The sequence below is a fragment of the Phyllobates terribilis genome, unplaced genomic scaffold (genome assembly GCF_046119375.1).
Source record: "Phyllobates terribilis strain yellow unplaced genomic scaffold, ASM4611937v1 Scaffold_5__5_contigs__length_657084704, whole genome shotgun sequence".
In the NCBI taxonomy this organism is placed as follows: domain Eukaryota; kingdom Metazoa; phylum Chordata; class Amphibia; order Anura; family Dendrobatidae; genus Phyllobates; species Phyllobates terribilis.
The window spans coordinates 515,360,561-515,382,261 of record NW_027362765.1 but is presented as its reverse complement, the minus strand read 5'-3'; the positions used below and the strand labels follow the sequence as shown (position 1 = coordinate 515,382,261).

Here is a 21,701-nt window from a genome sequence, read left to right as displayed (position 1 = left end):
GCCAGTATCAGCAGGGGTAGCAAAACTTGCAGCCTTACCACCACCAGCATGATCAGGCACATGGCAGCAAAGCACCCGACTAGGTGGACTAAACGCCAGGGTCCAGAAACAGTGTCTGCTGGTGACACCACTGCTTCTTCCGCTGTTGTGCGTGAATGCCAATCCTGTACCAGGCGTTGCACACTCTCAACTAGCACCATCAGCAAGCACGTCCACGTCCTTGTCCCAAAGCAGTGTTCAGTTGTCCTTACCCCAGTCCTTGGAATGCACTTCAAATACGTAGCCAACGCCCCACAGGCCACACTACTAAATTTACACATTTCGCGAATGCTTGCGCTCGAAATGTTGCCTTTTAGGCTCGTGGAGACGGAAGCTTTCCGCAACCTGATGGCGGCGGCCGTCCCTCGGTACTCGGTCCCCAGTCGCCAGTATTTCTCCCGGTGTGCCATCCCCGCATTACACATGCACGTGTCCCACAACATTAGCCGTGCCCTCAGCAACGCAGTTACTGGGAAAGTCCACCTAACCATGGACAAGTGCTTGTGTGCAGGGACAGTACATCTCACTGACGGCACACTGGGTTAATATAGTGGAAGCCAGGACTCAGTCGGACCTTGGGATGGAACACGTCCTCCCGACGCCGAGGATTGCAGGCCCTGGTCAATCAGGATTGCCCCCACATTCTACAGCTCCTGCACCTCCTTCTCCTCCTCTTCAGCCTACATCTCTGAAATGACCACATCAGTCAGAAGATGGAAGCATTGCAGCACTGCCTCGGCCAAGCGGCAATAGTTTGTGCTGAAGCTAACATGCCTAGGTGACAAACCACACAACACTGAAAAAGAGCAGGCAGATCTGTGGCTGACACCAATGAACCTATAGCCAGGCATGGTCATGTGTGACAATGGCCAGAAGCTGGTGGCGGCTCTGAAGCGAGGCAAGCTCACACACGTATCATGCCTGGCCCATGTGCTTAACCTCGTGGTTCAGCAGTTTCTCAAAACCTACCCAGATCTGCTTGTCAAAGTACGCTGCGTGTGTGCCCATTTTAGAAAGTCAGTTACAGCTTCCACCGCCCTTGCCGTGCTTTGGTAGCGTTTGCAGCTTTCAGCTCACCGACAAGTTTGCGATGTCCCCACGTGTTGGAACTCTACATTGCAGATGTTGGGAAGGATTTGTGAGCAGAAGAGGGCAGTTGTTGACTACCAGCATCAACACGGCCATCGGTATTCAGGTGAGACTCCACACATAAGACCTCAGGAGTGGACATGGATGTCAGACATCTGTACCATCCTCTAAAACTTTGAGGACTCCACCAAGATGGTGAGCGGCGATGATGCCATAATTAGCACCACCATCTCACTTCTCTGTCTTCTGAAATGCTGACTGCTCACAATTAAAGAGGATGCATTGCAGGTGGAGCACGATGAGATGGAGCAAAGAACCATACAGGGTGATTCCACACAGCCCAGCCTCATCTCATCCCAACGTGGATTTGGTGACAAAGAGGAAGAGGAGGAAGAACAGGAGCTAGTTTCCTGCGCTACAGACGGTACTACCTGCACAACTGTCATACTGCCTGTTCAGCGTGGATGGCCTGAGGACAGAGAGGGGGAGGAGGAGGAGATCATGGTCAGTCGTCCTCTTGGTGAGGACATGGAAGTCTTGCCTGTTAGCAGTCTGCCACACATGGCTGAGTTTATGTTACGCTGCCTTTCCCGTGAACCTCACGTTGTCCAAATTTTGGGTGACAGCACACTTCTTGACCCATGCTACAAGGAGAACTTTCTATCTCTTATTCCTGCGGCAGACAGGCCTTATAAAATGGGGCAGTACCATAAGGCTCTTGTTGCGGAATTATTTAAAAAATTCCTATCTGAAAACACTGGCGGCAGAGGTCACAGTTCATTGGACAACCAAGGAGTACAGGTGAGAGAGACACAAATCCAATCCAGCAGAGGCAGGGGAACACTGTCAAAGTTCTGGGACAGTTTTCTCAGACCCTCCCATCTTACAGGCACTGATGCGCGGGCTACTCTCTCAAGGAGGGAAACATTTGGGAAGATGCTGAAGGAGTACCTTTCCGACTGTACCAATGTCATCTGTGATTCCTCTATGCCTTATAAATATTGGGTATCCATGTTGGACACGTGACATGAACTGGCTCTCTACGCCTTGGAGGTCCTGGCCTGCCCTGCCGCTAGCGTTTTGTCAGAGCGGGTTTTTAGTGCCGCCGGGAGAATTATAACTGAAAATGCTGACAGGCTGACTCTTAGAAAAATGAACAAGGGCTGGATTGGCCAGAGTTCTCAACACCAAGGAATGATAGCAGCATAACATAAACTCAAATACAGTTTATTTTTTTGGGGAGGTCTATTCCCATGTACTTCTTCACACTTCACACCCAGACATGGGTATACTCTTTCTGATTTTGTCTATTTGCTCTTGTCCTCCTCCTTCTCCTCATCCTCCACTACCATATCATTCACCACCATATCTACCATATCACCTCCTCTACGTCTCTTGCAAGGGGCATTGAAGTACCTCCAAAATTTTGGTAGCCGTTGCATTCACTGCATAGGTAAAAAGTATGAGAGACCCACTTCCTAATAATGGGAACATTTTTTTCAGGAGGCCCTCCTCTAAGTCTCTTGCAAGGGGCATTGGAGTGCCTCCAATTTTTTGGCAGCCATTGCAGTCCCTGCATACGCAAGAACAGTATGGGAGACCCGCTCCTTTCTGAAGGGAACATGTCGTTACTGAGGACCACCTCTATGTGTCTTTAAACTGTTATTGGGGGTTTTTCACAAATTTAGGCAGCTTTTGTACTCACTGCATACCCTATAATTGTATAGCAGAACCGCTCCTTTCTAATGGGAACATGTCATTACTGAGGCCCACCTCTATGTGTCTTTAAATTGTTATTGGGGTTTTTCCCAAATGTTGGCAGCCTTTGTACTCACTGCATACCCTATAACTGTATACCAGAACCACTCCTTTCTAATGGGAACATGTCGTTACTGAGGCCCACCTCTGTGTCTTTAAATTGTTAGTGGGGTTTTTCGCAAATTTTGGCTGCAGTTAGACTCACTGCATGGGCATTATCACTATAGGAGACTCACTCCTTTATAATGGGAACATTTTTTTTACTGAGACCCTCCTCTATTTCTCTTCAAAGGGGTATTGGGGTGCGTCCAAATTTTTGGCAGCCCTTGCAGTCACTGCATACGCAATAACAGTATAGGAGACCCACTCGTTAATAATGGGAACAACAAAGCATAGCCGGCTGATGGCTCTCTAACAATAGAAAGGGCCGACTGAAGACATTATACTACATACTCTGCCTATGAGGAGGGGGAGGGGGGACATTATTCTACAGACTCTGCCTATGGGGGGGAGACATTATGCTACATACTCTGCCTATGGGGAGGGGGCATTATACTTCACACTCTGCCCATGAGGGGGGGGGACATTATACTATAAACTCTGCCTATGGGGGGAGAACATTATACTACAGATTCTGCCTATGGGGGGAACATTATAGTACAGATTCTGCCTATGGGGGGCATTATACTATATATAGGCTATTTATACAGTGTGGAGATTACAGTTAGGGTCATACAGTGTGGGAGATAATGTGGGGTCTTTGCCCCGTGTTGGGGCCATCAGACAGTGTGGGAGATAATGTGGGGTCTTTGTATAGTGTGGGAGCCATCATACAGTGTGGGAGATAATGTGGGGTCTTTGTATAGTGTGGGGGCCATCATACAGTGTTGGAGCCATCAGTTTGGAGGCTACTAAGGGGTCAGTATACTATGTGTGGGGTACTATACAGTAAGGGAACATTATACTGTGTATAAGAGTGTAGCACCCTGAGGATTCGGCTGCTACAGGGGTATTGCACCTCAACCCAGAGGTGTGATATTCCACTCCCGGGTAAGGATGGAGTGTGGAGCTGAGCTCAGTCAGCTGCATGCACTACACACATCCCATTTCCGAGGAACAGACCAACGGTACTCCCACTTAGAAATGTGCAGGTACGACAGAGTCTGTTCCTGGCTGGAGTGGGAGGGGGGTGGAACATCCCAGTAGTGTAGGGGCAGATAGGGGGAGCAGCCTGGGTAGAGTTAGGAGCTCATTGGGTGCTGGTCACCTGAGCTCACACATAGAGGGAGTATATAAGGTGGGCACCATCTAAGATCAGGGTCAGTCTGTGAGAAGTCAGTGAGACATCAGTCTTTTGCAGAGCAGTGGAAGAGAGCAGAAGAGCAGAGCAGCCCCAGCCCAAGAGTGAGAGAGGAGAGCAAGAAAGACCCAGAGGGGGAGAAAGAAGGAACTCTGAGACCCCAAATACAATCACAGGGTGAAGAGTTGGCAACAGGGTACCGGATCCCAAACTGGTGGGGGCTACAACATACCTCAGCCAGAGACCGGAGGCCGTGGGCAGCATCTGCCACGGCCACCCACCATATCCACCCGGAAGGCAGACCACGCATAGGGTCAGGGAACCCAGAGGCAAAGGGTTCGCCAACAAGAGGCCCGAGGGAGCCGGACATAGGTGGATCCCTGGTGGGGAAGGCCAGAGACGAGGACAGGACAGAACGGGAGCTCAGAACCACGCTCCAGAACTACTTGGGGGTTGGCCGAGTCCAGGACCTGGTGGACGCAGCACGGCTCGGGTGGTCACTCAAGGCCGGAGTGACCGGAACATCTGCAGTAAGTAAAGAACCCTGAACTGCACAACCCGACTCTGACTCTCATTACCATCATCCCTGCACCTCCACAACCACCATCCTCTGCACCTGACCCCCTGAGGCTATACCCCTCCCGTTGGGGGTGATACTACCTAAGCTGCACAAACACCATCAGCCTCAGAGGACCCTGCTGCAGCGGCGGCCGTAGTGACCGCAATTCAACGGGTGGCGTAGTCGACATAAAGAACTTTAGTAACATCAGTAAGGACTGCCACACACTGAGCTTGACACCCTGGGCACGGACCGGGTCACAGCCACTCGGAGACTACAACCCCCATCTGATCCGGCTCCGGGTATTCCCTTAAAGAATATGGCCCAGGGGGCGCGTCAAGAGTGCTTCATACTGTGTAGAGGGGAGCTGTACATGGGGGGAGACTCAGGACATTATTAAATCTTAAGTGGGCACTTATCATTATAGGGGAACTCAGGTTATTATGACTGTCAGATGGGCACACAGAGGGCATTATTACTTTCTAGGGGGGCAAAATGTTGGCAATGTTTTCTAGGCCACTTGCACACAGCATTACTATATTCTTGAGGTCTGTTTTACCATCTAGAGGGCACACAGTAGGTGCAGTAATAGGGACACATACAGCAGCAGAGGCTCAGTATTGGGGTATCAGCATGAGGGGTTTGTGCAGGTTGGGAATAGATGTGGACGGTGCCTGAAATGTAAGGAGTCAAATGTGTCTTTGTTGTGATCTCTGCAGTCCTGAGACTCTGTGTCCTGGATGGAGACGTTGACGTGTCAGTCTGGGCCAGATGGAAAAACAGGAAAAGTGAACAATTTAATCAGAAAGAACGTCAGCTGTAAGTCACCATCTAAAACTGTGCTGTGATCTCTTATATGTTCTGCAGGACTGGCATCTATCAATATATGTCACCACATGGCGGTAATATCAGTGCTGGTCTTTGTATAGACATTATTTTCAGTAACAGCGCTGTCATCTGCTGAGGTTCTCCTACATCTACTATCTGGGTGCGTCACCATAGATGTAATAAGGGTTACCTGGCTAGTGGCCCACTCAGAAGTTTCGCCCCCCCTGAACCCTGGCTACGCCTCTGTCTACAAGTAATTGTATTACAAAATTAAAGGGATCCTGTCATCAGAAATAACACTATAAACCTACAGATATGTGGGTAATCTGCACTTTAACAGCGCTATTATGCTGCCCGGCGCCTGTACGCAGCCAAATGCAGTGGGGAGAAAATGAACTTAATTCTCCCAGCCAGCATTCGGATGCAGTCATGGAGGCGGGGGTGGTGTCGGTTCAGTCACTGCTCTGAGTAAACCGCACCTCCGGCCCCCGGGTCATAAGTAGGGTCCAATAGTGGTTTTAGAGTCTGATAGGGCTACCTCATCACAAACTTTTGGTATCATACCCCAACTTTTCTGCTATTGTTCTCTTTCTACAAGGATATTTCTATGGCAATTTATTTTATCATTATCTCTTATTTCTTAGGGATAGAGCCTTCTTTTTTTTAAATGTTGTGCGTTTTGTGATACATTGTCCTCATTAACTTAATTGCTTTTTAGTGGATATCTAGTAAAATACTGTTTTCAATAAGTATATATGGGTGAACCAGTTAAGAAAAGACTGCCAATTAGAGATGGAGTGCAGAGAAGGAAAAACTGTTCATATAAACTGGAAACTAATGGTATAATAGTCAAAAATAGAGTTCTTCATCATGTTCTTTATACATTTTAACCCATATTCAGAAAGGAAACCTGAACACACAGTTACTTTTTAAAGAAATTTTCTATTTGAAAAACAAGTTTGTTTGTTTTTCCTGAAACAGCATCATACTTATCCATAGTTGTAGCAGGCATTCCAGCAAAAAACCCTTTTCTATTTAGTTACTATACTGAACACTATACTGATGCCATATAAGTGTGGAATTGTTTATGGAAAAAAAGAGTAAACATAATTTTCTAACTTTGGTCAAACCTATTAAGAGTCAACAACATTTATTTGTTTTCCCCAGTTAGAATCCTGAAAGTTATAATGTTTTATTTGTATATTTCAATACCGATATCCATAAACAAGATGTATCATAAATCTTGGATACTTACTCAGAACAACATTCCGATCCTGTTGATAGGCAAGTACACATATCACACGATTTTTCTTGCCACGTTGAACCCTCAGGATGCAACTCAAAGACACCATTAACTTCTTTCCAGCAGCCTAATGATACAGTATATTGAAATCACATTTATGTTTAGAAAATTAGCTATTTTCTTTTATTCTGCAAAGTTGCACAATCCTACTCTTGGTTTTGGTGTAAAATGATGAGTAGACTGAAGTCATGAAGGTTCAGAAACCTGACCTGAGGTTAATACCTCTTGGTGATTGTCATCAAATGACATGCAAGATGCAATGAAATAGAGCTATCCACCTGTCTTAATCCCTTCACGAAATGCGCTGTACATGTATGGAATTGCAGGAAGTAGGTTCTCGCAAACTGCTGTACATGTACAGTGCCGCTATTTCCGGTCACCACGCTGCATCGCAGTGACCAGATCACTGTGGTTGGTCGATCAATTCTGATCAGCGATGTGACAATAAATAAACAATCCATAGTAGTATAATGCACCCCCATAAACATCCATAGTAGTATAATGCACCCCATACATAGTAGTATAATGCACCCCATCCATGGTAGTATAATGTACCCCCGTAAACATCCATAGTAGTTTAGCACCTCATACACATCCATACTAAAATGGGAAATGATTTTTAAAAATAAATAATTAAATACCGTTCCTTTGCTCCCGCGCTGCATGCGTCCTCTTGTGAAACCAAGAGTCACAGCGTGAGACGGGAGCGTTTGCCCCAAAGATGGAGTCACTTGCGGTGGGTTTCCACTGTTTAGGCACAGCAGGGTCCCTCCAAACACGACATGGCGTCTGCTCTCAATTCCAGCCAATTTTGCATTCAAAAAGTTATACGGCGCTCCTTCCCTTCCGAGCCCTGCTGTGAGCCAAAACAGTAATTTTTCCCCACATATGGCATATCGGTGTACTCAGGAGAAATTGAGTAACAAATTCTGGGGTCCACTTTCTCTCTCTTCTTACCCTTATGAAAATAAAATATTTGGGGATAAATGAACATGTTTATGAAAAAAGTTAAATGTTCACTTTTTCCTTCCAAATTGCTTGAATTTCTGTGAAGCGCCTGAAGAGTTAAAAATCTTCTTGAATGTGGTTTTGAGCACTTTGAAGGGTGCAGTTTTTAGAATGATGTCACTTTTGGGTATTTTCTGTCAAATAGACCCCTCAAAGTCACTTCAGATGTGATGTGATCCCTAAAAAAATGGTTTTGTAAATTTTGTTGGAAAAATGAGAAATTGCTGATCAACATTTAACCCTTATAACTTCCTAATGGAAAATAAATTATGTTTAAAAAATGATGCAGATGTAAAGTACACATGTGATAAATGTTATTATTAACTATTTTATGTGACTTATTTCTCTGATTTAAGGACATAAAAATTAAAAGTTTTAAAATTGCTAAATTTTCAAAATGTTTGCCAAATTTCCGATGTTTCCACAAATAAACGCAAGTTATATTGAACACTATTACTACCACTATCGTGAAGTACAATAAATCACGAAAAAAAAATTCTCAGAATCAGTAGGGTCCATTGAAGCATTCCAGAGTTATTACGTTATAAATTGACATTGGTCAGAATTGAAAAAATTGGCTGTGTAAGGAATGTGAAAACAGGCTTCGGGTGAAGGGATTAATCATTTTGCATGCTCTCCTGAATTCTGTGGGCTGCTATAGGAATTTGGAAGAAATGCGCAGTCCCGATTAGTCTCATTTTTATTTCTAATAATTGGTATGAACCTAGGTAAAACTCGTTTGAGAAACTGCATTTTTAGCAAGCAAGGGGATGGGGAATTAGATCAGTTGTCAGGTAAATGGGTGGAGGAAGAAGCATACACCAGGGTTTTGGTGACAAAAGCTGCCACCAAAACTGAGAACCTGGTTTGATATTTACTGTGCCGTCCCACTTCCTCATATGTCACCTTCCAAACCTTCTAAATAACCCCAGTAAGGATTTACCTTCACATTGCAATCATGTTACATTTCTTGCAGCAAATTTTTAAAAAGATCATGACAATAAATGCAACATTACCACGACGTGTGAATAAGCCCTAAGTATAACATAAGATTGTACATACACACCAGTAGCCAGCGTTGCAGTGCTCAGCAGTCCAGTGTGCAAATGCAATTTAGCAATAAATGTTTCGCTCTGACACCCTACCTAAAAGTACAACCTTCTGATAGTAACCTACGTCATATAAAACCTCTGACCTTTTTCGATTCTTCCTCTTATACCCATCTTTTTCTTTTCAAAATGACATCCAGCGCTGCATGATGTTACAAGGAATCCGAGTCCTACCACAAAGATCAGAAGTAAAGCCTGTAAAACAAGATGCAATTTGTTTAAATTTCTATGAAAACTGAGTTTTATTGTATTATTATTCAGATATAGTATTTTATTATTCATTTAAAGAAGCACTTCCATCAAAGTTTTTATCCTCTTAATATATTGCAGTTATCATATTATATGGCACTGTGCACTTACAATTGCTCATGTTACCTTTCTACCGAGATAATTCTTCTGTTTTCCATTAGCTCTATTTAGAAACAGGAGGTCAATTTTCCCTACATGAGTCATGAGTCACTGCAAAAGTCCCTGAAGGAGGGAGGAGGGAGTAGCTGAGTCAGAGGTTGAAGAGGGGAATGATAAATGCAGGGACAAGAGACTTCCTGTTTCTACATAGTCAGGCACATCTGAAAAGTGGCATGTGCGTTCAAGCGCTTGAAACAAATCTTACTCCAGTCAGGGACTGGACAAAGATTTCTGGCTTAAAGTTCCCCACAGCTCACTATGAATTAGATGAGATGTGGTGTCATGCCCTCTTTTCACCCCCGTACCATCCCAGCTGATGGCGCTGTGCAAAACTGGAGTGAAGAAGGTAAAAGTCACAAAATGTTTGTGCAACCTCAAGATACACAAACATTTTGCGACTTATCAAAGTGTTTTACTCCGAATTTTGCATGAAAACAGTTTGATGAATGAGGGCCATTATTTTTGTTGTTTCTTGTGCCCTAAGTGCAAATGTTCCCTTCAACCATGGGGGTGTTCACAGAGATTCTAATCTGGGGAACGTTTACATTTTCCCATCTATTATGCTGCTCAATGTTGAGAAGCCGGGACAGACACAACAAAAAATCCACCCAATAAATGAATTTTTATTAGATATGCATTAAAATGTCAAAAATGTCATCAAAGAATTGAAACTGTATATGCAGTCTCACTGGTGAACACACAGAGAAGAGGGCCCCTGTGCAAGAACAATATATGGGCCCATTTCATTCCAATAACTCATCATGATGCACAAATGCATCCTGTTTTGGAGGTCACAAGGGGCCTGTCACGGGTGTGTCGCCACGAAGATCGTCACGATTACACAGCCTGACTTCTCGCAGCTAAGTTTTTGGTGCTTTGTGTTTTTCGGCAGTGAGGGAGTTAACTCTCTCTCTCTCTGTGCTAGACGAGGTCCAGCCTCTCCCAGCTGCAATCAATGCTGCTGTAGTGGGACTCCTTCAAATGCCTGCCGGTCTGTTGGGGAAGTGTCGGTGAAAGCATTTCATGCAGACTAACAGAGCGGATCGTGGTATTTGGAGTTTCAGAGCTAAGTGTATTTGGAGTGTTTTTTCCCTTCCTCGCTTTATCATTTATCTCCTTTCCCGTTGGTGTTCCCTCTGTTGTAGTTGTGTAGTTTTTGTATGCAAGGTGGTTTTGGTTTTACCCTTGTACTGTCTCGTTCGTCTATGAACTGAGTGTGGGCATATTATTACCTGTCCCCTTTTGTTGTGATCAGGAGTCCTTCTCAGGGCTAGATTACTTAGGTGCAGGGATCCTCAGGAGGTAGGGGTTACGCTGGCGGCCTGGACCTCTGTACCTTTAACAGTACCTCCAGGTAGAGGGATTAGTCAGGGCCCCAGCTTAGGGTCAGCTTAGGCCCCCTACCTCCAGTACACAGAGACAGCGTGACAGGGCCCCCTTACCTCTTGGGCCCCAGTGCGACTGCACAGGTTGCACTGATGACATGTTCACCCCTGCAGAATCTAGTGTATATATCTTTAGGTGCATTTTGTATAGGACACAGAAACTAGCAGCACAGGTCATATATACACTGTGTGCCGAATTATTAGGCAAATGAGTATTTTGATCACTTCGATATTTTTTATACATGTTGTCCTACTCCAAGCTGCATAGGCTTGAGAGCCAACTACCAATTAAGTAAATCTGGTGATGTGCATCTCTGTAATGAGGAGGGGTGTTGACTAATGACATCAACACCCTATATAAGGTGTGCTTAATTATTAGGCAACTTCCTTTCCTTTCGCAAAATGGGTCAGAAGAGAGATTTGACGGGCTCTGAAAAATCCAAAATTGTGAGATGTCTTGCAGAGGGATGCAGAAGTCTTGAAATTTCCAAACTTTTGAAGCTTGATCACCGAACAATCAAGCGTTTCATGGCAAATAGCCAACAGGGTCGCAGGAAGCGTGTTGGCCAAAAAAGGCGCAAAATAACTGCCCATGAATTGAGGAAAATCAAGCGTGAAGTTGCCAAGATGCCATTCGCCACCAGTTTTGCCATATTTCAGAGCTGCAACGTTACTGGAGTATCAAAAAGCACAAGGTGTGCGATACTCATGGACATGGCCAAGGTAAGGAAGGCTAAAAAACGACCACCTTTGAACAAGAAACATAAGATAAAACGTCAAGAATGGGCCAAGAAATATCTTAAGACTGATTTTTCAAAGGTTTTATGGACTGATGAAATGAGAGTGACTCTTGATGGGCCAGATAGATGGGCCAGAGGCTGGATCAGTAAAGGGCAGAGAGCTCCACTCCGACTCAGACGCCAGCAAGCTGGAGGTGGGGTACTGGTATGGGCTGGTTTCAAAGATGTACTTGTGGGACCTTTTCGGGTTAAGGATGGAGTGAAGCTCAACTCCCAGACCTACTGATAGTTTCTGGAAGACAACATCTTCAAGCAGTGGTACAGGAAGAAGTCAGTATCGTTCAAGAAAAACATGATTTTCATGCAGGACAATGCTCCATCACATGCATCCAACTACTCCACAGCATGGCTGGCCAGTAAAGGTCTAAAAGAAGAAAAAATAAAGACATGGCCCCCTTGTTCACCTGATCTGAACCCCATAGAGAACCTGTGGTCCATCATAAAATGTGAGATTTACAGGGAGGGAAAACAGTACACCTCTCGGAACAGTGTCTGGGAGGCTGTGGTAGCTGCTGTATGCAATGTTGACGGAAAACAGATCAAGCAACTGACAGAATCTATGGATGGAAGGCTGTTGAGTGTCATCATAAAGAAAGGTGGCTATATTGTTCACTAATTTTTTTGGTTTTTGTTTTTGCATGTCAGAAATGTTTATTTCTAAATTTTGTGCACTGATATTGGTTTACCTGGTGAAAATAAACAAGTGAGATGGGATTATATTTGGTTTTTATTAAGTTGCCTAATAATTCGGCACAGTAATAGTTACCTGCACAAACAGATATCCTCCTAAGATAGCCAAATCTAAAAAAAAAAACACTCCAACTTCCAAAAATATTAAGCTTGAATATTTATAAGTCTTTTGTGTTGATTGAGAACATAGTTGTTGATCAATAATAAAAATAATCCTCTAAAATACAACTTGCCTAATAATTCTGCACACAGTGTACAATGACATAAAAGACAGTAAATGTACAAATGCTAATAAAAATTATTGTTGTCCCTGATTGGATAGATAAGGGAGGACAAACATGAAAAAATACTTTTCATATTCTACCCTATCACATAACCCTGCCGAGCCCTAATAGAGGCATGCAATATGGCATCTGCACTCATTTGTAGACTGTCCCTATAAGCTTGCCCTGGTAAAGACCTATTCCTTCAATGTTTTCATTTTGTCTTCCCTAGCTGTGCCCGTCTTGTATGTCAGTCTACATCTGACCTGTGTTGCAAAGTTCTGGGATTGGGGTCATGCACCTATTCAGTTACATCTCTTCAACCTATTTCTCCTAACCAAAGTCCTATGTATCCTGCACTGGGACTCTGCTACACCAGACTCTGTCTATATAGATACAATTTTTTGGTGCAATTTTTGATATTTTAATGCATATCTAATAAAATTCATATTATAAGGTGTTTATTTTTGTCATGTTAGTACCAGATACTTACGGCCCCCTATTGATGTATTCTTGTCTAGAGCTTTTTTCAATGATAAGAAGGCAGCTTCATACACTTGGGGAAAAAAATAAAAGCCCACAAAGAATGTAAAAATAAGCAATTTGAGCATGAACTAGCGAAACTTGATGTGACTCACTTGGCCACGCTGAGAACTCCTCATGGTCTTCATCTCCTGTCATTACAACGCTAAGAGAGGAGGAGATCTGCTGCATGATTGTATAGTGAGGCATGTAGCGAACAGAGGCTGCATAGTCCATCAGTGAGGGCAGAGGGGACTCAATGATGATCCGCTGGCACTAGGATATTCCCTGCAGTTGCCATTTACATTATGTGGTTTACAATAATGGGTTCATGTAAAGTCGCACACTGACTGCACATGTATTCATCCTATGCTTTGCAGCTTGTATACTGTCACTTTAGGCATTGTATAATTGGCACCTTATCCTGTCCATAGTTATATATCTAGACTTTCATTGATAGAGCAGGTGCCTGTTAATGAGCATTTGCATACTAACAGGTTGAAAGTCTCCTGTTCAGCTGTAAGGCACAGGGTTGCCCTATATGTCATAATATGGGTATGTAGGCTGCAGAGGCAGGCTGAGCTGTGTCAGGGTGCTGTGGGTAGAGGAGCAATCAGATGCCTTGGACTTGGTTAAGCCTTCCCAGCATTAAAGCCTGCACACTGAGCTCCAGTACCCCTGGCAGAGTACGCCTGCTGTACACACAATGAAGCCTGGTATTACTCGTGCCGGGCTGAGTGTAAGTGTCCACTGTGGCTATGAGGCTCACACTTCATTGAACAGTGGTGTAACAAGAGTCCAATTGGCCCTGGTGCAAAATTTGGACCTGGGCCCCCACTTGCATGTTAGTCAAATGTATGGGCCCCTGTAGCGTTCTAGATCCTAAAGACCTATAAAGGGGTGTTTGCTCCCCGTGTAATAATGTCCCCATCCTGTAATAATATTTGCCATCCTGGCCTCTTCCTGTAATAATGTACCCCTTCCTATAGTAATGTCCCCAGTCCTGATCCCCATCCTGTAATAATGTCCCCAATCTTGAGCTCCTTCCCCTACCTGTCCCCTACCTGGCCCCTTCCTTTAATAATAACCCCCATTCTGGACCCATCCTATAATAATGTCCCCCATCCTGGGCCTTTTACAGTAATAATATCCCCTATCATGGCCCCATCCTATGATAATATCCCCCATCCCTGTCCCCTTCCTGTAATAATGTCCTCCATCCTGGCCCCTTCCTTTGATAATGTGCCCCATCCTAGGCCCCTTGCTATAGGACAGTGCCCCTTCCTGGTCCCCTACCTAGTATTATGTCCCCCATCCTGGCCCCTTCCAGTAATAATGTCTTCTGTTCTGCTGCTATTTTCCAACACATTAAAAACAATAAGCAATTATTCTTATCTTCCCACCACTTCCACGATGCTCATCATCTAATTAAATAGTCAGTGTAGCGACCGACAGCTGACTTCGGCGTGCCCGCCACAGGCAGTGCAAGATGTCATTTACATGTGCCTGTGATGGGCACGCTGATATCAGCTGCTGGCCTCTAATTGCCTGACTGCATGTAATGCAATGCAAAGAACCAGCAGCTCTCTGCGCCGCAATACACTTCAGCAGAATGTGCGTCATCAGGCACACACAGCTGAAACAAGCACTGGTGTAGGCGGGCCCCTCCTAAATGGGCCGCGATCGTTATGCCCTTGTCAGTGAAGGTCATTGTGGGAGCAACGTTTGTCACATACAACAATATGGACCTACTATAGGTATTGGAGAATAAGAAGATTGACCGTATAAACTGATAGCTGTAGTAGGTCCAGCTGTTTCCAGGCTGCTATTAGTATTCACTGCTTGCACGCTGCAGATCTCCTGCTCTCCTGGCACTGTAATGACAGGAAGCAATGGGAGTGAGGCGCTCCCAATGTGATCAAGAATGAAAGCCTTTTCTGGCATTCTCTCATAGCATTTGCTTTTTTCCACTCTATGATGCTGCCTTCTTATTATTGGACAGAGTCATAGAGGGGAAAAGTAAACGTCCCAGAGAAGAATCTAGGTTAACGCCCCCTTGGTTGATGCAGAAGAAAAGCGTTTTAATTAGCCTCTCTGCCCCTTTTAGTGCAATATACAGTTTAAAATAAAAAATGTTGTTAAAGATCCTTCTTAAAAGAGATCTATCACCATATTTTACAATCCAAACTGCATTGATTATTACATAGATCTATTAGACCTGACACGACTGGTGTACATACTTTAAGAATACATGTCAGAATGGCTGTATTATCCTTTTGCAAAGTTTTCATGCCAGATATTAAAATATGCATTTTAGAAAACATAAAATGTTCATTAATAGTAAACTTTCAGAAAGGATTATACAGCCTTTCTGCCGTGGATTTTTATAGTAAGTACACCAGCAGTATGAAGTTTGGATTGTGCAATTTGGTGACAGATTCGCTTTGATATTGACAGACATATGCATTGATTTAGTTATAAAGATAGATAGAAAGAGATTTAAATAAAACTGCTACCGACACAATCTGGAGAACCAGAAAACTTTGACCTTAAAAACAGAGCGGCGCTTGATTCTATCACTCCCAGCTCTTAATGAAAGCTAGATAAAAGTATAAATAAATGTTAGGCTAGTGTCACATTTCTTAGGCAACATTTACCGTTAGATAAATAATGAACAACGAAACAGAAACCTATCTTAAAGGGATTGTCCACTACTTTTACATTGATGCCCTATCCATAGGATAGGGCATAAATGTATGATCAGCCGGGGTCCCGCACGCGGCACCCCTGCCGATCAGCTGTTATCGGTGCCGGCGGCGGCCGGCTGGAAGTGCTCACCTGCGGAGCTCCGCCGTCAAGTAGTAGTGGCCGCCGTGGTGTACTGCACATCTGCTCCTATTCAATTGAATAGTGCGGGACCCCGGCCGATCATACATTTATGCCCTATCCTACGGATAGGGCATCAGTGTAAAAGTAGTGGACAACTTCTTTAAGTTGGAGGCATTTCTTGCATGACTTACGTTTTTCTATTGCTCTAAACGCCGAATGCTGGTGTGAACCTAGTCATGGAAGTACATCCCAGATAACAGTATATTCATAAAATATAATAAATAATAAGAAGAATAAGAATATTTTGTAACAATTGATTATGAGATATTTCTTGATTTCCTACAGCGCAGAATAACTTTTGGAAATAAAAATAAAAATGAAAGTAGTAAATCATTAAATAGTAAATATTATTGATGTCATCTTCTAAACAGCTTTACATGTTTTTGCAATATATCCTGTGTTGCAAATGTCCAGTCTTTGTCTGCCAGATCATTACGATTATGGCAAAGATTACTTGCCGAATTTAATTTTTCCACTTGCCCAGAACATAGCAGAAACAATTGCAGGATAAGAATCTATATTTTTGCTTTGAGAATCTATGTTAGGGATTTTGATTACCTTTCTGATATTACAGACATAAAACATTGTACCAGGGACTGACGAACAGTTTACAACTATGCAGTCTTTTGGGTGTCCCTTAACTCCAAGACTGTATTTTGTAGTTAAGTTTATTCAGTCTACAGCAGAGACTGATAACTTATAAGATAAATCACTCATCATGATTTAAAGCAAAATAGTGCAGTAAGGAGCATAATTCTTGCCATGAAAATAATAGTAAGCGAGGGACCCAATTACATTTATTCAGGTCAGCTATGAACGAATCCAAAGTAGTTGTCATGTTTCCTTTATAAATGGAAGAAGAGCTTAACATTGCTCCTCAAAGTAATTGTGAAAAACAACAATTATGTATATACACACATATATATATATATATATATATATATATATATATAATGTGTTTATATAATATATTTCAATATTTTAGAAAACAAGCTAACTTACCATTGTTGGATGCCTCCCCTCCAGACACAGGACGGTATGTTTGTGTTTTAAAAATTTGTATATATAGAGAAAATATTGCCAATGAACAGGAAAATATGTAAATGAATAGAAAGAGCAAATATTTAATGAAATAATATTCTAGTGTCAGTGTTGTCATCATCTTAATCTCTTCTGGTAAAAGATTTGCTGGCAGGCACATTCAAACATGGCATTTCATTTCTTGAATAATATAGGGTTAAGTTGGCCAGGATACAGATTTGGCTGAACTTTGCAGTTTGAACGATATCTTGTGTTGTACTTTTCTGCATTGACATGATATTTAAAAATGTGTGTACACAGCATAAGAATGAGGGCATCATAACCCTATCCATATTTACTTGTATAATGTGCAATGAAAACCATTTCATCCACTTGTAATTTTTCCCATAGTTTATTTTTAAACAAAATATTATTAGGCAAGGAAAAGTCTAATGTTCACTTGACATGTTTTGTGATTTAGTATTGCATTTATTTACAGAGGATCTTCATTAAAAAAATGCAATGTTCATTTTTTAACAGATTAAACATTAGAAAACAGCAGTTTAATTGCATAAATATTTCAATTCTTTCTTTTATACAGTCATGGTTGACAGTTTTGACATCAATGTCTAATAACCGGTAACTACCAACATGTCTGGTGGCTGACACTTTTGCAAACACAACCACCACCATAACTGTATAGAAAATATAGAAAAAGGTACAAACAATCTAATACCAACTGTAAAACATTTTATTTTACTATTATATGATAATTTTTATAATGGATAGATTTAGAAATCCTTTCTAAAAATGACTATCAGCAATTTTGAGAGCTGAGGGATAGCCAGGAGACCTGCCTGTACAAAGCAAATTAGTTGCAATATGACTCTTGAAAAAAAGTTTTATTCTGGGACCTACCACTCCCTCACATGCACTGGAAGTGGTCAATATTTCTGAAATCCTTTCTGGTCTCTATAACCCAATGAAAAGAAGAGTGGTGGGATTGTGGAGCTCTAGCTACAAACACCTATGAGTACACATGAGCGAACCTTTAAAGATTCGATTAGTTTCAGATCGGCAAACTTCCCGTTGTTCTATGAACAGTTCATCGAACATATCCGAATCCCATTGCATTCAATGGGAGGCAAAACCAAACGCATATACAACACCTTTAAAGGGGCCCAAAAGCTGCCAAAACGGATCAACTTAGGGGCCGACACCAGGAAAAGTGGCATCAATTGACTCACAGTACAACTAGCATAATTATTATTTTTTATTATAGCGCCATTTATTCCATGGCGTTTTACATGTAAATAGGGGTATACATAGCAAACAACGAGTACAATCATTTTAAACAAAAAAAGAGTCACCGAGTGGTACAGGAGGAGAGAGGACCCTGCTCATGAAGCTTCACAATTTACAAGGGATGGGTGAGGATACAGTAGGTGAGGGTAGAGCTGGTCGTGCAACGGTATGTTGGAGCAAGGGTTACTGCAGGTTATATGCTTGTCGGAAAAGGTAGGTGTTCAGGTTCTTTTTGAAAGTTTCCACGGTAGGCAAGAGTCTGATATTGTAGAGAGTTCCAGTGCAGGTGAAATGCACGGGACAAATCTTGTTTGTGTGAGAAGGAGATAAGAGGGAAGTAGAGAAGGAGATCTTGTGAGGATCGGAGGTTGCTTGCAGGTAAGTACTGGGAGACTAGGTCACAGAAATATGGATGAGACCGGTTTTGAATGGCTTTGTATGCCATGGTTAGGGTTTTGAACTGGAGTCTCTGGGCAATGGGGAGCCAGTGACGGGATTGACAGAGAGGAGAGGCCAGGAAATAGAAGGGGGACAGGTGGATTAGTCGTGCTGCAGAGTTTAGGATAGATTGCAGGGGTGCAAGAGTGTTATAGGGGAGGCCACAGAGCCGGAGATTGCAGTAGTCGAGGCAGGAGATGATGAGTGTGTGCACTAGAGTTTTTGCAGATTTATGGTTGAGGAAAGTGCGGATCCGGGAGCTATATTGGAGTTGGAGTCGGCAGCAAGTGGAAAGGGCTTGGATCTCAGGTTTGAAGGAGAGATCAGAGTCAAGCTTGCGGGACTGGGGAGAGTGGGCAACCATTGATTTTGATGGATTGGTCAGTTGGGGGGGTTCAATGAGATGGTGGAAAGATGATGAATTCAGTTTAATCCATATTAAGCTTTAGAAATCTATCAGAGAAGAAAGATGAAATAGTTGACAGACATTGTGGGATTCTGGTCAGTAAGGAATTAATATCAGGTCCAGAGAGGTAGATCTGTGTGTCATCAGCATAAAGGTGATACTGTTGAGACTCAGATATCTGATGTGCATGCGGACTGTACTGTACTGTCAGGGCAGGAAGAGGAGGAGGGTAACTCTCAGGGCGAGGAGTGGGAGAACAGATAAGATGACGATGAGGTTATAGATGTCACTTGGTGTGAACCCAGAGGCACGAAGCTGAGTTTCCCTGCAGTGGAGGAGGAAGACGAGGAGGTTACGTTGCGGCTTCCTGCACAGACACTGGATGATGCAACCATAACAAGCACTGCATCCACAGCCACAACTCTGGCTGTGGCCAGCAGTGGTCGCAGGTCTGCAGTTCACAGGGGTGTCAAGGTTTGCCTAGCCTGTGTATTTTTGGAGACAGAAAAGGATGACACAACTCACGTTATCTGTCAACTTTGTTAAAAAAAACAGAGTAGAAGCAAAAATTGCAATAATTTGACTATTACATGCATGAACTGGCACATACGCGATCAACATTCGTTAGACTGGGAATATCACTGCACTAAAATGCAGACTAGTGGGCCTCGCCAACCACCGGCCACCCTATCAACTGCAACTGCTGCTTCTTCCTCCTCCGTCACTGTGGCAAGTGTTCTCATGCAGGCCTCCCGACACAGAACCTCCATTTGCTTACCCCCTGCAGTCGGAGAGAGTGAGAGCCTGTCAGCTGTTACACAATGTTACGCACATGCCCTGACTGGCGTAAGCGTGGTTAGTGAACCCTCTGGACCATGAACCGAGGAGTGCCTGGAGGGGCGTGACTAAGTATCAACTCGGTCCAACCAAGGTCGCATGGCGGCTCAGTCGACTCCGTGAACCAGGGAGGAATCGAGCAGAGGGACCAGGTGCTACTCCAGGTCAGACCCCGGTCACAGCTGTTGACCCACACCGGGGAATGCAGGAACAGGCAGGTTAGGCTGGCATACAGACAGGTGGGTACTGGCAGGCACGGCTGGTATGCTGACAGGTGGGTACTGGCAGGCACGGCTGGTATGCAGACAGGTGGGTACTGGCAGGCACGGTTGCTATGCAGACAGGTGGGTACTGGCAGATAGGAAAGCGGGAAGGATAGGGACCAGTACAGACTGGGATACAGGAACAGAGCCGCAGGTGCGGTAGACAAGCAGAGCAGAGAAAAACTCGCAGGTGTGGTAGACAAGCAGAGCAGAGCAAATACACACAAGGTATTTACAATGAAGTAGCGAGTGGACACTAAACTCATAAACAGAAGTACAGAGACAACGAGTTGGAGTTAGGTGCAGGTTCAGACACTGCAGGAAAAGGGAAGATACGGACATAGAGACAAACAAGTAACGGGTTAGGACACTGTTCAGACAGGAACTGAACCAGGAACAAGATACAGGAACGAGCCTGGGAACTCAGCCCCCAGGGTGGTGGAAACAGACTAGAAGTCACAGATACAGGTAACGGGCCTGGTAATACAGCCCCCAGGGTGGCGGAACAGACTAGAAGTCACAGATACAGGTGACAGGCCTGGGTATACAGCCCCCAGGGTGGCGGAAACAGACAAGATACAGGATAGGAACTGGCAACTCAGTTGCACAGAACACACTGAAAGAAAGTGTTGCTCAGGCCCCTCCTACTGGGTGGAGGCGGTTTAAGTATCCAGTGACTCACAGCAATAGGCTGGGGACGCATTAGGAGTGCGCACACAGTAACTATAAGAATCAGGCAGTAACTGCGCCGCCGCCCTAAGCAATCAGACAAGAGACATGCACACAGCAGGCACTGGAGCAAAGTGTGCAGCCTGGACTGATAGGTAAGATGGCGGTCTTGCATGGTGGGAGGTGGTAAGCCATACCAGCACGCTGCCAGGGATGTTACACTCAAGTGGACATGCCTGCAGTTTTTTACTGATCTCAGACACAGAGCACACCACATATTTCTCAATCCACCATAACATCTCCGCCTGCACCTCTCTCACAGTCCAGCAGTTGTCATGTTCACCCTACTCCACCCTCTCTCAGCACAGCAGCAAACCCTCGGTCCCGCAGTTCTTGTCACGTAAGATTGCTTCCTCCTATACATGCCAAAGCAAAGAGTTTGAACTTCACCATCTCCAATCTGTTGGCCATTGAAATACTGCTTTTCCGCCTGGTGGATACAGTCTTTTTCCGAAAGCTTATGGCCATCACAGTCCCCCAGTACCAGTTGCCCAGTCACCATTACTTCTCTAAAAAAGATGTGCCTGCGCTACACCAGCACGTTGCAGACAACACCACCCGTTCCTTGAAAAAATCTATGTCTGCCAGGCTGCATTTCACCACTGATACCTAGGCAAGTAAGCATGGCCAGGGGCGTTATATCTTGCTGAATGGCCACTAGGTGACTCTGGTGGCTGTGGGGGCAGGCAGGGAATGGGCTGCTCCACAAGTCTTGGAATCCTCAAGACTTGCAGCGCGACTGGGGATGGAGAA

At 44.1% G+C, this 21,701-nt stretch overlaps 1 protein-coding gene across 1 annotated transcript in view; it reads right to left on the bottom strand.

Annotated features, from left to right (window-relative positions):
* LOC141273607 (uncharacterized) overlaps nt 1-17,095 on the bottom strand; it is a 41,577-nt gene extending 24,482 nt beyond the window's left edge. The window contains exons 1-3 of the mRNA XM_073685672.1: nt 16,953-17,095; nt 9,080-9,188; nt 6,829-6,943 (exon numbers count right to left, since the gene is read on the bottom strand). Of these exons, the coding sequence (XP_073541773.1) occupies nt 6,829-6,943; nt 9,080-9,188; nt 16,953-16,955 (227 nt within the window). The 5' untranslated portion in view covers nt 16,956-17,095. The remainder of the gene's footprint in view (nt 1-6,828; nt 6,944-9,079; nt 9,189-16,952) is intronic.
* Between the last annotated feature and the right edge of the window lie 4,606 nt (nt 17,096-21,701).